At 32.8% G+C, this 16,611-nt stretch overlaps 3 protein-coding genes across 3 annotated transcripts; 1 reads left to right on the forward strand and 2 right to left on the reverse strand.

Annotated features, from left to right (window-relative positions):
* Positions 1-4,458: 4,458 nt before the first annotated feature.
* Positions 4,459-5,165, reverse strand: hbbe2 (hemoglobin beta embryonic-2). The gene is given in 3 exon segments (NM_212846.1): positions 4,459-4,655; positions 4,744-4,966; positions 5,054-5,165. Coding segments are annotated over 3 exon segments (444 nt in total). The 5' UTR covers positions 5,146-5,165; the 3' UTR covers positions 4,459-4,526.
* A 1,746-nt stretch (positions 5,166-6,911) lies between these two features.
* hbae5 (hemoglobin, alpha embryonic 5) lies at positions 6,912-8,047 on the forward strand. The gene is given in 3 exon segments (NM_001326701.1): positions 6,912-7,071; positions 7,537-7,744; positions 7,838-8,047. Coding segments are annotated over 3 exon segments (432 nt in total). The 5' UTR covers positions 6,912-6,976; the 3' UTR covers positions 7,967-8,047.
* A 1,573-nt stretch (positions 8,048-9,620) lies between these two features.
* On the reverse strand, positions 9,621-16,372 carry aqp8a.2 (aquaporin 8a, tandem duplicate 2). The gene is given in 5 exon segments (NM_001080182.1): positions 9,621-10,023; positions 10,328-10,462; positions 13,783-13,997; positions 14,077-14,203; positions 16,099-16,372. Coding segments are annotated over 5 exon segments (774 nt in total). The 5' UTR covers positions 16,353-16,372; the 3' UTR covers positions 9,621-9,980.
* Between the last annotated feature and the right edge of the window lie 239 nt (positions 16,373-16,611).

Consider the following 16,611-nt stretch of genomic DNA (forward strand, 5'->3'; position numbering starts at 1 on the left):
TCAGGCAAGGTATTGTATAACGATGTTTGGTCTGTAGACTATTGAAAAAATATATGGATTAAATGTGTGTGTGTGTGTGTGTGTGTGTGTGTGTGTGTGTGTGTGTGTGTGTGTGTGTGTGTGTGTATGTGTGTGTGTGTGTGTGTATGTCATTAGGATTTTAAAATGTTTTAAAATAAGCTTTTCTTGCTCACCAAGGCTGTATTTGTTTCATCAAAAATACAGTACAAATTGTAAAATTGGGGAATGTTATTGCACTGTAAAATAACTGTTCAAAAGTAGTTTATAATTTAATTTAATAATTTATTACAGTGATTTTAAAGATTAATTTTCAGCTTCATTACTCCAGTCTCCAGAGTCACTTGATCCTTCAAAAATCAGTCTAATATGTATTATTAGTATTATTATTGTTATTATTATTATTATTATTATTATTATTATTATTATTATTTACATTATTATTATTTAAAGCAATAATGACTGGACTGATAATTGCATTGGAAAACTACATACAATAAGAAAGCAGTTATTTAATTTTTTTATAAATATTGAACATTTTTACATTCAATAACTGTCGCCTTGATAAATAGAATAATTTAAAAAAACACTTGAAAAAAGTAACGCTCAAAGATGTTATTTTTGAATGCATCTTAAATAGACTAATTCAGTGGTTCTCAAACTGTGGTACGCGTACCACTAGTGGTACGCGGGCTTCCTCCTAGTGGTACGCGGAGGAATCGCTGAATAATGAAAGAAACAATTAACACTTTTAATCCTTTAATGCGTAATATAACATTGATGTGATCAGCATTGGCTGTTTTGTGAAGCGTACGATCACAACGCTGTGCTTAGAGTGTTTATTTTAGTGCATTGTGTCATAAGCTGCTGAAAATCAGTTTCCGAAGTTTAAGAATTGATTCTGAAGCGTGATTTGACTGACATGAAAAGTGGCCAATCACAGTCGACCTTGTCTAGTTGCGTGAAACGTAAGGGCGGGACAAAGGCTTTCTGTGTTGCAGAGACAGAAAAAACAACTTAAAAACAAATGTTTTGTTGGAATAATGCTTCTCGGATGTTTTCACTACAGAGATGTCTAGCAGAGTAATTAAACCGCGGACATATTTCCTGCCTATTTGATGATCTTCATACACGTTTCGCTCTCCGACAGCCAGTCGACTCGCCTCTGACCTGTCACTCCTCTAAATACAGTCTGAATGGCGGTGCGGGAATGAAGGTATTGCGCAATAACTCATTTCTGCAAATGCGGTGAGTGCTTTATTTTAACACGAGAGCGCATATGTACACAAATCGCTAAAACAGATATGCGAGCTCTTAAATAGGCTTTTTTAAAATGAACTGCAAGTGCTCTCATGATCGCGTGTGTGCTCAGATAGAATACAATCGCGATCTTTCCACTATTAAAGTAAACATTATTTATCTTTGCTCCTTAACTAAATTTAGTCAAAAGTATTCAAAGTTATCAAATATTTAGAAATAGATTGATACATGATCGATGACAATGCTAATGGTCTTCTTATTTGGCTGTGTTGTGAAGTGTAACTTACTTTTAGCAAAGGTGCAACATTTTTTATTTCTTTACGACAAAATAATTATGCTGGAAATGTTTCTGGGTGAGGTATTTGTGTGATTTATACATTTAGCTGTATTCTGATCTGTCCTAAAGCATTACAGGTCAAAGCAATCCATTGTTAGCCTACTTATTGTTTATTTATCACAATTTACAATAAGGCTCTTAAAGCACTGCTTTGATAAATGTAGTGTCGTCATATTTTAAATACCTCAAGTAAAATAAAGTCATTTGTTTTATTTTTTACTGACAGTGTACTTGTATTTTTTTACGTTTCTATTTTAGATTAAGATCAAGTGTAAAATAAAATCTACATGTGATGTACAGCTATTTAAGAAACAAATTTGCCATATTGTAAAGAAAATAGTGTAAAATATGTAAATAAAACGCTAAATTTAAATCTTTTTACCATATACTTTAATTTAACCTTTCAAAGCTTAAAAATATATATTTTTAAAAATGGGCAAAAAGTGTCTCTATGGCCTTAAAGATTATGTGGTAGTTTTACCAGTGCTATTGAAAAAGATTAATTGTCATGAAAGGAAAAATTGACTATACTTCCTTTGTTAGTGCAAATTATACATGTAGCTTTGGGATGTAAGAAATCAAACCATTAAATCAGGTTTACACTTAAAAAAGAAGTGATTTCATAATGAAAATCAGATTTTTTTTCAAAAGTAACCAACTAGTACTTTTTAAAAGAGTAATTTGTACTTTTACCTTATATTAGTATTATTTACTAAAATTTTTGTTATTTTAGCAGTGTAATAGTATTTTTACTTGAGTACAAAAAAAGATTTCACAAGCACTTAGTGCAGGTTTATTATATTATTAATATATGATTAATAAATATTATTATTAATGGTTTTTATTTGTATCTATTCCTATGCAATGTTTTATGGGTTGCTGAGAATACATTTCAGGTCTTCAATACATAGCATGTCAGTCTTGAAAAAAAAAATAGGTGCTGGAATTGATTTTCATAAGGCTGTGCCTGTATGAACCCTGTCATATGTACATTTAACATATATTTCAAGATTTGTCTGAAAGTGTATGAATATGACATATAGCCTATATTTATAAGGTCCAAGCAGCATTTCCAGCTTTTGATGAATAGGCTACTATGAATACTTTTAGATTTAAGTACAGCAGTTTTCTTTTTACTTTTTAAGAACAGCGCCATTTTTTTATGAACTTTTAAAAGCACATTTTAACTAAAACTTTTTTTTTTATCTGCAAGCACAGTTAATGTTCAGACTATTTCAAATGTTTAAAGTGACTGACAATAATACATATTCTTACTAATATGAAGTAATCTGCATCGTTTTAAAACTGTGCACACCTGTAGCTGCTTAATTAGGCTTACGACGCTATTTTTTAATACTGGTTAAAAAATAGCGTCGTAAGGTGGTACTTGGAGAGACGATTTTTTTCTAAGGTGGTACTTGGTGAAAAAAGTTTGAGAACCACTGGACTAATTATTAGACTAAATATTATGATGATTATGATGATGATTATTATTTTTACTATTACTAATATTATTCTTATTAAAAATCAAAATATATTTGGCTATTAAGACAAATATTCGGACAGTGAAACTCTTTCCGTTTGCTACTGTTTGCAGCTGTTGTGTTACTTAAGATAAAGATGCCGATGTTTGACTGCAAATGAACTGAAGTTACCCTTTTCCACCCCTCTTTTGCACGCCCATTTCCCTGAATTTTCCCCATCTGATGCTCCTCCCCAGCCTCTCAAGTCTCTATTGAAACTTTTTTAAAACATGTTCTGGAAGCTAGTTTTTGGTTGGCGTTAGGCCCCTTCTATTGAAAACCAAGCAGAAAATAGGATGGATTTCAAAGATTGATTTTCGACTTGAAAATTGCTGTGTCATTGAACTATTTTTGGTTATTTGGCACGTCTCAAAGCAATTTATTTTAGTTTAGAAAACCAACAAACCCTATGTCCGACGTTTTTTATCTTGTTTTGGTGATATTACTGATCAGCAGAACACAGATTAATTTCCTTCTTTTACATTTTGCTCTTTGTCGCAAAAAAATACGCATTTTTTGTACACTGAAATTGTAATTAAAATGTCTAAACATATTCCATCACTATTCGCAGTAATAAAAGAAATACTGTCTTAAACGCACGTTATTATGACGCGGGTTTACCTTTTATGATTATACAAACTTTTATTTTTTTGTCAGTCTAAATTTTAAATAAATAAAAGTCAGATTTGGCAAATAAACAAAAAAAAAAGCATTGGCAAAATAAAAATTAGAAGTAATAATTATTTTTTTGTGGTCGCAGTGGTATCGTTCATTAAATGTTATCAAATTAATCTTGAATAAATATTCCTGTCAAGATTGGGAAGTCTTCTGTGATCCATGGTTTGCCAGAAAATAAATGACTGGCATTTATTTATTTATTTATTTATTTATTTATTTATTTATTTATCTAGGCTATTATAAATGTTTTAATCTTTTTGATGCTTGTAAATCATATTTAATTCTTGATTATTTCCATATTCCATAACTACTTATATTACCCGATAATTATTAAAATCATTTGGTAATATAAGTAGTTATTAAACAAGACTTTAAAATAAAGTGCTGCCAATTTCCATGTCTTTGCAATTGATATACATACGTGTACGTGTAGGTAGTACGTGTACATAATAATAATAATAATAATAATAATAATAATAACAATAATAATATTATAATATTATTATTATTATTATTATTATTATTATTATTATTATTATTATTATTATTATTTATACGTACTGTAGCCAAATACAATTTGTGTCATCGTTTTAAATTCCAAACACCTCTATTAGGCTATCCAGAAAACACACGGCTCAGGTGCGTATCAATTTCTCTTTATTGCGTTAGAGAGCAAACATACAATGTTTCCCCACCACATCTGAGAGGTCTTAATGATACTGTCTTTGCAGAGCAGAGACAACAACAGCGAGGAACTTCTGCCAGGCAGCCTGCATGTCGGCTGTGAAAGCGGCGCCCATGGTGGAGGCAATCACGATGGTCAGGCAGTCGGCCAGCAGCTGGAACAGAGGAAAACAAACGGAACAGGTGAGTCTCAGCCAAACAGGTATGTAAAATTGCGTTTACTGTACTGTAATGTTTGCTCACCCTGAAGTTGTCAGGATCCACGTGCAGTTTCTCGGAGTGCAGCACGCTCAGCTCGGCGTAGGTGTTCTTGATGTCATCCATGTTCTTCATGGCTCTGTCCAGTCCGTGGAGCACGACGGTTCCGTGGGCTGCGACCTTTGGGTTGTTAATGATGGCCTCAGCATTGTACAGGTTTCCAAAACTTCCAAAGTATCTCTGAGTCCAGGGATACACAATCAAAGCCCTGTAAAATACAACAAATGCATAATTTAAAATGATAATAGGCCTAATGTATTTTTACTATATAAATTATGATATTGGGAATACATACCTCTGCAGTGCTTTGGGTCCAGCCTCCTCATAGTTGAGTTTGCTGAAGATGTCCTGGATGAAGGCACGTTCCTCGGCGGTCCACGCAACCATGTTGTTGATTTATGATTTTCTTCTCTGTCAAGAACAAGAATCATACCTTTGCACAACTCTCGATTGTATTTATGTCATCGGGTTGCTAAGGCGGTGCATATTCGCTCATTTGATTGGCTGGCACATTCAGGTGGGCAGGACGCTGAAGTAGTGATGGTGAACTCTAAGAATCTTCAATCTAGTTAGTCAAAGTTACGCCCAACTTTTAATGAAAGTTATAGGTAGCCTAATATAAAACGATGCAGTCCTGCATAGGCTATACTTGCAAAATTTTGAAGCTTTATGGTCACAAGCACTAACAGAGTTTTTGTCCACTGACCTTCATCACTGCAGTTCTCAGCCTATTACATTTATAGAAAAAAATGTGATGGATATAAAAGGAAAATCCACATAATATGGCAAGGACAGTCTAATGTAACATATTGATATATTAAAAAAACAATAGAATATTAGATTCATCTTTTTAAATCCTTGTCAACTCAGTTAGTAATATGACTTTCATAAATGACCAAATATTGCGTCTCGGTTGTTATCTCGCGCACGCACGCGCGTCTCTGAACGCCTCTGTCTGTCTTATCTTGACTCACAGATGCGCCACTTACGCTGATGTCAACGTGAAATGCATATTTCCAGACTCATCAAATAAAAGGGCGTGGGCATTTTATCGATTAACCAGACATAATTTATATCAGAGTCAATTAATGAAACACACGATTTATAAATCAATTCCGAATAGAAGATCAGATTCGTCAAAAGCAGTCGTTTTCAAAATAGTACAATTATTATTTATGTACTTCACAGTAATGTATGTTTTTATTACACTTGCTGTTGTTTTGTCAAATGTTGCAATATTATAACAGGTTGCATGCTTAATATACCTGGGATAAATTAATGTTATATAACAATAATGAGAATAATAATTTAAAAATAATAATAATAATAAATATTGTTATTGTTTTTTTTTATTATATTTAATTATGATTATTGTTGCTTTCATTATTATTATTATTATTATTATTATGATAAGGGTTTGGACATTTATCGATGAATTAATTATCGATAAATAAATGATTTGCAAATCAATTTAGAATAGTTTATTAATTGATTGAATGATTGATTGATTTTATTGTGGGAAAACAAATGTATAATTATTTATTTATTATTATTATTATTATTATTATTATTATTATTATTATTATTATTATTGTAATGATTACTATTATATTAATCACAATGTTATTATGAAAAAAAATCATCATAATCATCATAATATGAAAAAAAATCATCATAATCCTTTTCTTTTTATTATTAGTAGCCTATGGTATGATTATCATTATTGTTATGTGCTGTTTTTGCGAGAATTAAAGATGATAAACATCAATTAAAAGTAAAAGAATGTTGTTTTGAAAAGGCCATTACTAAAACAAAACGTGGTGCAGAAACATTTTAATCTTAAATTGCTAGTGAGTGAAATTAAATAAGATTACTTTTTACATTACATAAATGTATCAAATTAATTGAAAAACCTAATTAACTTATAAAGATTGTGTTTTCTTTGCACTAAAGATGCTGACGTGATCTGATTGGGATCTGACCCCATCTTTTTTTTTGGCTTGCGACCCAAACACGCAAGCACTTTTTTTTAATCATGCTACCCCAAAAACGAGGTGGGTAAAATGGGCATCATGTCAGTTTTCAAAGTTCTCTGGCAGAAGTTCAATCTGGGACGCAATTAAGCCGTATCTTGGGCGTGTCCGCTCAACCACAAACGCTTAAAAAGAGGAGCAACATGTAGGTGCGCACGTCTGATCATCCCAGACATCGATTCAAAATGAGTCTTTCTGCTAAAGACAAGGCCGCCGTGAGGAGCTTCTGGGCCAAGATTGCCCCAAAGGGAGAGCAAATTGGTAACGAGGCGTTTTCCAGGTGAGTAAAATCATAATTGCAAGGCTATTTCTAAAACAATTATTTAGCTACATTGTTTAAAACACTTTATTAAAATGAGCTGAAACAACACAATTCTTGAGATTGTTTGGGACAACTTAATTGTTTTATGTTCAATCTACCAAAATTTGTTAATTTAATCGATTTGGTTGGGATAACATGGATAGTTTGTGTGGAAACCTGCATTTTTTTACTGTGTAGTGGCATGCAGAGCAATAGTTGGGAATTTTGTAACTACAGTTTAACACAAAACTATGGACTCAATAACAATACATATAAGTAGCCTATTTGTTTGGTACAAAACGCGCTGTCTTCACTTTTTTAGTAATTAAAATTAACATAATTGATTTTCAAATAATACAAATGCCACATTACAGATTTAAGTAAGCCTATAATCTCATATGTAAACCTCAAAATGTATTAATATTAATATTTTTTATTTTGCAGATTGCTTTTGGTGTACCCTCAGACCAAGACCTACTTCTCCCACTGGAACGATCTGGCCCCCGGCTCTCCCTCTGTGAAGAAGCAGGGAAAGAAGATCGTCGGTGGACTCGGTCTGGCTGTTGATAAAATCGACGACCTTTTCAACGGCCTGCTGAACCTCAGTGAATTGCACGCCTTTCAGCTGAGAGTCGACCCTGCTAACTTCAAGGTATACGCTACAAACCACTTGTTGTTTATTGCTAATTGAGTCCAACAGTTGCAGCTGTCGTACCTAAAATTGTGTGTTAATTTTGGCTTGCAGCTCCTGTCTCACTGTCTGCTGGTGGTGTTCGCCATGCTCTTCCCTGATGACTTCACCGCTGAGGTCCATCTGGCCATCGACAAGTTCCTGGCAAGAGTGGCTTTGGCTCTGTCTGACAAATATCGTTAACTCTTCTGTTTAACAGCATGAACGTGGTTTTGTCGATATGGTCAACAGCATGTCAATAAAAACAAACCTAAAGCGACTTCACCCTGAGTGTTTGCGTGCTACTCTGATTCACAGTGGGCTGATTATCATATTAATTCTATATGAAATAAAAACATTTTTTAAATCACTTGACCAGATTAAAACTGGCCTCTGAAATAAGTCAAGGTTGATCTGGAGATCATTAAAATTATTAACATTTTCATTGGCTTATAATGTAGGTTAATAATAAACATTTCACACATTAAACAATAACATATGCAACACATAATTAAAAATTATATATGACACATATAAATAAATAAATAAATAAATAAATAAATAAATAAATAAATAAATAAGATGACAGTATAAAAATAAACACACTTTATATTTCAATGTAATTTCATATAACATTAATTGAATATTAATATACTCTAATCAATTTTATTGCATTTGTTTAGAAAAAAAAGAATAACATAAAATTTTAATTAAAATAATGATAAAATAAAAAATAATAGGATGCACCATATTTAAAATTAAATCAACTTAAAAATAATGACAAAATAAAAAAATAATTAGGACACAACAGAAATTATATAAACAGAATATAAATATTACGATTGGTTTATAATAGGAATATCAAACATAAGCAGCATGCTGAGTGGCTTTGAGACACAAGACACATTTTAGCGAGGGTATTTAAGGTCATAAACCTCATATCCTAATTGTATGAAGAAAAAGCAACAGAGTTGTCAAGGAACTGCATGCACATGGAAGGCAACATATAGTTAAGGGCTTTTTCACATAAAGGTACAAAAATAAAGTGATTAAAATACTTACAAAAAGTGAGTAAACTCTTTGCCTGAAAATGGTAAGTTGAATTTTAAGACAACTGGTTTTCTCACTTTTTTTAAAGCAAAGTAAACTAATCACATTTATTGTTTATACATTAAAAAATAATTGCTAAAATGTACTTATCTATTATATCTAATATCTTTATGTATACTGTATTCTATATACAGTGCTCAGCATATATAAGTACATCCCTCACAAATCTCTCTTTTAAATTAATATTTTTAATAGGAAGCTTTACAATATTAAATTTGTGCATATACATTAGATTAGTCAGTACTGAAGCCAAATCTGGAGCTTATCTTACAAAATAATTATGATAACAGCCCAATAACTAGTAAACCCAAATTTACATTACAAAAAAATATTAAATACAAATTTTAAAAATAAAAGAGAAGACAAAAAATATAAAAAAGAATTTCTAGAAATTTCGTAGGTTGTAATATTTTTTTAAATATCATTTAATAAATATATATGTTAATAAATCTGATTTGTTTAAATACACCAAAATACAAATGTCTATATTCACTGTGAATGGATAAAAAAAAATCATCTTTAAAATGGGTGCACTCAACTATGCTGAGCACTGTGTAGTACTAGTCAAAAGTTGGAAAAACGAATGGGAAAAGGTTTTTACCGGTACTGTTCTATAATTTGCATGTAAAGAAATCATAATTTTTTTACTCCAATATCAACCCCAAAAACCCTGTCAGGCTCTATAATCATATTTGATACTGAACTGAAATATAGCACTTCTGAATGAATAATAAACAAACAAACAATCTTCAATAAAACATATTTAATAATAACGACTCAATAATACATAATTACTTTAAAATAAGCCAATTAAAATAAAGATAACAGAGATATAGTTATAACACAATGTTAATATAAAAATATCTAATAATGTTTATTTCAAGTAAATTATAAACAACAGCCTGGAAAAAAAAATAACTATTTTATGTCATTTCATTTTATGCTTGGAAAAAAAAACATTTAAAAAATCTCCATTTATAATTAAAGTTAAGCGTGCTAACCCACAGTACTAAACAGAATAGATATTAGAAATATCTACACTCTACTTAGAAATAATGATGATGTCATGTGTAGAAAGGTTTTAACATGCTGATGTCAAGCTCCAGTTTTATTTCATTACAACCCGTAGCTTTTCATCTCCAAGCAGAAGCCTGTTAAAACAATAAAAAATGCTTACTTAATTTTAATGTCACTATTAACAAAGACTTTAGCTCAATAAGTCACTCATTAGCTGCTCATTAATAGGTAGTAAGGTTGTAGTTGGGTTTAGATTGGGTAGGACTAGGGATGCAGAATAAGATCATAACTTTAATAATCTTAATAATAGGAGGGTAGTAAGCCAGTGAATGGTTTGGATTGTTACTTAAACTTATGTGTTACCATATCAATGTTCATTTCTTGACCACAAAACTTGAGCAAGAAACAATGTAATATTTTAAATGAAAGCACACTGACCTCATAAGAGCGGCAGCCACCAGACCACCTCCCAACGGACCGACCCAATAAACCCAGTGATAAGTCCAGTGGTTTGCCATGAGTGCAGGTCCAAAAGCTCTCGCAGGGTTCAAACAGGTGCCAGAAACATCTCCTCTATTAAATAAAACAACATATACATTCAAATGGTAACTCTTAGGTTGTTTTAGTTAACGTTAATGCATTAATCAACATGAATTAACAATGAACAACACATCTGTCTAGTTAATCTTTGCTAACGTTAACTAAATATATTATAATGTGTTTGTTGATGCATTCGTTAAGGTGAATGATGAGCAATGACTTCGTTCATCAGCTGTAAACTTAATATTCTAATCTAATGCATCTCTTTACATTAACAGTTTTATTAGTTAATGTATTTATTTGAGGATTTGATAGCATAACATAGCGAACAACACATTAATTCAGCAATAATCTTTGCTAATGTAAACGTACTAGTGTTGTTATAGTTGAAGCAACATGAACAAATAATTAACAATGACACAACACAATCTTGCATGTTATCCATGCTTATAGACTCTTTACTAACATGATTTATCATTAACAAAGCATTTGTTAAGGGGATTGGAGCCTTTTAGTAAAGTGTACACTATTTAAAATTTTGATTAATGCAGTATTAACATGTGTTGACTTTGTTAACAGGATTTATTATTAGCAAAATTCTTATTTTTATTTTTTGAACTTCTGACACATGATCCAAATGTAAATTTATTGTTTACAGAGCAAAGAAAATCTCATAGTAATTCATAAAATATTTTTCTCTCCTGGAGAAAGTCTTGTTTCTTCTAAATTGGCTATCATATGAGCAGTTTTTTTTTTAAACAATGTTTAAGGTCAAAATTGTTAGTACCTTAAAATAATTAATTTATTTTTGATTGGCCACAGAAAAAAACACTGTTGTCCAATTTCTTGCCTAACTAACCTAACTTAATTAACATAAACCTAGTTAAGCCTTTAAAGCTTTAACTCAATATAACTAAAAAGCACATTAAGCTCAATAAAGTATTATCATCATGGCAAAGAAAAATTATATTGGATTTTTAAAAAAATGTAAAAATGTGTTGAAAAAAATCTTCTCCACATTATAAAAACAGCACTGGAAAAATATTTTATTTATTCATTCATTCATTTTCCTTCGACTTAGTCCCTTAGTTATCAGGGGTCGCCACAGCATAATGAACCACCGACTATTCCAGCATATGTTTTATGCAGCATATGCCCTTTCAGTTGCAAACCATCTTGGGAAACACCCATAAACTCTCGCATTCACACATGCACCTATACACTACGCCAATTTAGTTCAACCAATTCACCTATAACACATGTCTTTGGACTGTGAGGGAACCAAAGCACCAGGAGGAAACCCACCACGCCAACAGGGAGAACATGCATACTCCACACAGAAATGCCAACTGGCACATTCAGAACGCAAACTAGCGACCTTCTTGCTATGAGGCAACAGTGCTAACCATTGAGTTAATGTGCCACCGAGAAAACATGTACAAATTTCACATTAGGGCAAATAAGTTTGACTGTATATTTGAGTTCAACTGTATACCTCTTTGTGGTCACATCAGAAACACAGTACAGATAACACTGAAATAAGAGTGCTCTATTGTGTACCTGTCAATCAGATATTTAAGTTAAGAATTACCCATACCATTTGTGATTTTTTTTCTCTTCCCACTAAAAGCTGTATCTCTTTAACGTAAAGCAAACACAGCAAAAACAGAACTGTCTGTCATATTATTATAAAAACAATAATTATACCTTCAGTGTCACATGATACCTCAGAAATCATTCTACTAATGGACATTCGCTTGTTATTCAAATATTAGATATTACTGACAATATTTCACAACAAGAGTGTATTGCTGTATACTTTTCATCAAGTAAATACACACTGTAAAAAGCATTTAGTTACTTTACTTAATCCCATTGCCTTACTTACTTTCATAATTATGCACATAGTTTGTTTATTTAATAATTATGAGGTAATTATGAGTTTACTTTCTTTTTAAAAGGCTCCCATTTTAACCATTTTACAAAATGTAAGATAAGCCTTCGGTGTCTCCAGAATGTGTCTGTAAAGTTTCAGCTCAAAATATTATAAGGTGATTTCAACCCAGGCTCATTCTGAAATGTAGTCCCGTGGACGTTTCTGGAGGCTGCGAAATACGAAATACAGGTCACTGTGTGCGCTTTTTCGTATCTCAAATGTCTCTCATGAGTGTTGTTTGCACCCGCACTGTACCCACAACAGGCCAATGATTGACTGTGCAACCGGCCAATTGACTGACCCACCCCTCTTCCTTCCCGAAACCCAACCAATTTTACCAATTGACCCGCCTACCCACTTACTTCCCTAAACCCAACCAACAATCTACAAAAGCCATCCAGAAAAAGAAAAGCCCTTGTCTGATTTTTACAATGTATTTGGATTTTACCACATTCTCACCCTGTTTTGAATTTCTGGAACTCCTCTTCCCTGGACTCAAACCCGGTCATCGCCATCGTGGTCCACTCCTCTCTGCGTCTCAGGTCCGGTGAAGTACATGACGAGCTAACGGTACAAACTTGTTGCAGAAGGAAAGCCCTCCACCCAGAGGTAAGCAGTCAGCCGGTAAGTGTGAAAAGGGACGGCGTCATATCGCCCCGTAGCGTTCGCTTAAAAAATAAAATGCACCCATAGGTACCTCCGACTACATAATTCTCCAGAAACGTCCATGGGACTACGTTTTTAGAATGAGCCCGAGGATAATTTATTATAGCCTACAGAATCTGTCCATTTTGATGTCTGAGGACTATGTAGCTGTTTTTGTAGCCTGCGGCTTTAAATGCAAATTAACTTCTTCTCTCCGCCCACCGTTTCCACGTGAGCGTCTGCTTCTCATCATGCCTTATGTCAAATAAAGAGCTGTCAGTGACAGAGACGGACAACTTATAAAAAGCACAGATTTGTACCATTTTAATCTCAGTTAATTTATTTTTTAAATGTTCTGTGAATGTGTATACCAGATTTGTAAAATATTTAAATCTCAGTTTATTTATATTTTCAAATGTTCAGTGAACGTGCGTACATGCTATTATAGAAACATGGCACATGTCAATCAATTTGGTGGGCGGGGAAACCGCACTCTTAACTCAGGTTGCAGTGGGCCTTAAAATTACTGGAATTTGACTCCTATATTTTAACTTTAGTAAATTTTAAAAAAGATATTTGCTGTGTTTATATCACCATAATATGACACACTATACCCACACACAGTTCTGTCCAAACAGTTTATAAAAGTTGAATTTCATCATAGGTGCCCTTTAAGTAAAGTCAACTAAACACTTTTTGTTGTGCAGTGTTGTTGCATGAATTTGCCTTTTTTAAACTTTTCACCATTTATTTAGACTGTTTCCAGACTCACCCTGCTAGAATATTGACAATAACGGTGCAGCCCACCATGAAGGGCACCATTGGGCTTTTGCTTTTTCCGTTAACAGCTCCCATCAGGACCACCAGAGTCACCAGACACGTCATGGCCATTTCAGCAAACACCACCTTCCCCAGCTGCTCATCTGATTTCAGAACAGCAAATGCAGCTCCAGTAGCGTTCGCGTAGTTTTCATCTGAAGTCATAACCTTAAAAACACATCTGATCATTGAGCATTGTTTTATGCTATGTATTGGTGATTATTAAGTGTATGGGCCTTGTTCACACCTTTGACATTGCAGCTCCTAGTACACCTCCGATAAGCTGACTGATAAGATACGGGACAACCATCGTCAGCTGCATTCCTCCACATAACCAGATAGCGATGGTGAACGGAGGGTTGAAATGGGATCCGCTGCGTTGAGGAGAAAAACAATACAGTACAGGTGAGACAGAGACTAAATTGTTAACAAATGAGAGGTTTAGAAAATCCCTTTTTTGATGGTTCCCTTTAAATCCCAATTCTGTCTCTGAAGATCCAACTTTAAGCAGAGCTCAGCTGCAACCTTGATGAAACACAGCTGTCTTTAAACACCAAATGCTCCTTCAGATCCTATGTATCCGCTTGTTAAGTAATGACGTGTTTGTAACGTATGTAATACTGTTTCCGGGTCCAAGCTGCCATTCATTTGAGTGGAGAAATCATTTGTTTATGATCACTTTTTATTCCTATCACACATTAAAGTTAATTTTACATAAAGGCATAGTGTACACAACAATCTCTGGGCTTGCTGCATAACTAATACCAAAATTTTAACAATTTATAAAACAATTAATCACTTTCTGTCCATCGAATATTAGGCATGGACATATATATTGCGATCATGACTTTCGAAAGTCTTAAATCGCTTTGTAAACCTTTATTATTACCATTTCATGAATCTCCCCATTCAGTTGATTAGAGCGCTTGGACCCGGAAGCCGCTCCGCGTGACGTCACACTTAACAAGCGGATTGGTTTGCTGAACTCTGCAGGAAGGAAGATCTCCAGGATCAAGATTGGGCTTTAGACATTCCAAGTAACTTTTCTTTGTCAACTGTCATTAGAGTATTTGTAGACTGCATATCTTCTGCTAACACTTTTGTTTGACACTATTCAAAACATTCTTGATAATTAAATTCCCAGCTAACACATAATGTTTCCCTAACATTCTTATATTGTTTCCACTTATTTTGGGGTGAACCAAATTAGGGGCTAATAAATCAAACTGTAGTGTTAAAGTTGGGTTCAAAACTGTATTTAAAAATTGAACTTGGATTTGTTCATATTTTAGCATATTGTTTTTGCATTGAAACAGCTCTATCAAACTGTTAATGTGCAGTTGCCTGCAGCTTGTAAAGTGTATGCCATTTATTTACAACTTTCAAATTGCAATGTGAAGGCCTTGACCTGACCTTTTGATGTTGAAAATTATAAAAATTTTTAAAATTTAGTATTTACTTTTTGTAACTGATGATGTCCAGGTCTCTGGTAATGACCAATAATGAGCACCAAGTACTTTTTTTGTTTTATGTGACTGATTTTTCATAAAAAAGCAGGGGAAAAAAAACTATTTTCAGTTTCATTACTCCAGTCTTCAGGCACATGATCATTTGGAAATTACTCTAATATTAATAATAATAATAATAATAATAATAATAATTATTATTATTATTATTATTATTATTATTATTATTATTATTATTATTATTGTAATAGTAATAAAAGCAATAATGACTGGAGTAATAACATTTTTTACATTTAATAAATGCTGCCCTGGTGAACAGAATAATTTTCTTAAAAAAAAACATGAAATATATATATATAATAATATATATATTATAAGGCTTAACTAGGTTAATTAGGTTTACTAGGCAGGTTAGGGTAATTAGGAGAGTTATTGTATAATGATGGTTTGTTATGTTGACTAGTGAAAAAATATATAGCTTAAAGAGGCTAATAATTTTAATCTAAAAATGGTGTTTAAAATATGAAAAACAAATATGACTGTCTCTAGAAGAAAAAATTATATCAGACTTACTGTGAAAATGTCCTTGCTCCGTCAAACATCATTTAGGAAATATAAAAAAATTCCAAGGGAGGGCTAATAATTCTTACTTTAACTGTATATATACATCCCATAATATGAAGTTTCAAAGCACCTGTGTTTGTTCATCCAGAAGGCAATTTATATGAATAATTGTATTATTATTAATTATTATTAATAAGCTTCTTACTATAACACTTTTTTTGTAATAAAATAATTCCTACCTGATTTCCGCCATACACGCCACCAGCACAGCCACTGCCAGCCCGTGCACAAGTGCTGGCTGCAGTCTTCCAGCTGCTTCCACATTTTCAATAACAGACACACAGCCAATGAAGACAAAAAATGTCGTGCCCACCAGCTCAGCAATGCATGGCTGGAATATTCTTTCGTATTTGCTCTGAGGTTTTGGTTTGTCTCTGTTTAACAAGGTTTTGTCCAGTTCTTCGAGCTCCAGCTTCTCTGCTTCCACCGGCATTGTGCTCCATCAAGTGCAATGAGTAACTCTGGGACTGTGGCAAAGGAAACACTATGATAACAGAGCTCATTTGTTCCATCATAAATCACTCTTTTATCCATGAATGTCTGATATTTTATCATAGGAATATTGTAAATGATCAAGCAACATTATACAATCAAGTTTTAGTTGACATTTAAAAGCTTAAAGAGTAACTGTGGGGTTTTCAGTTCAGAGTTACATCAATGGAGATTTGCTCTCTTATCGCATGTCAAGTTTC

The sequence above is a fragment of the Danio rerio genome, chromosome 12 (assembly GCF_049306965.1).
Source record: "Danio rerio strain Tuebingen ecotype United States chromosome 12, GRCz12tu, whole genome shotgun sequence".
NCBI lineage: Eukaryota > Metazoa > Chordata > Actinopteri > Cypriniformes > Danionidae > Danio > Danio rerio.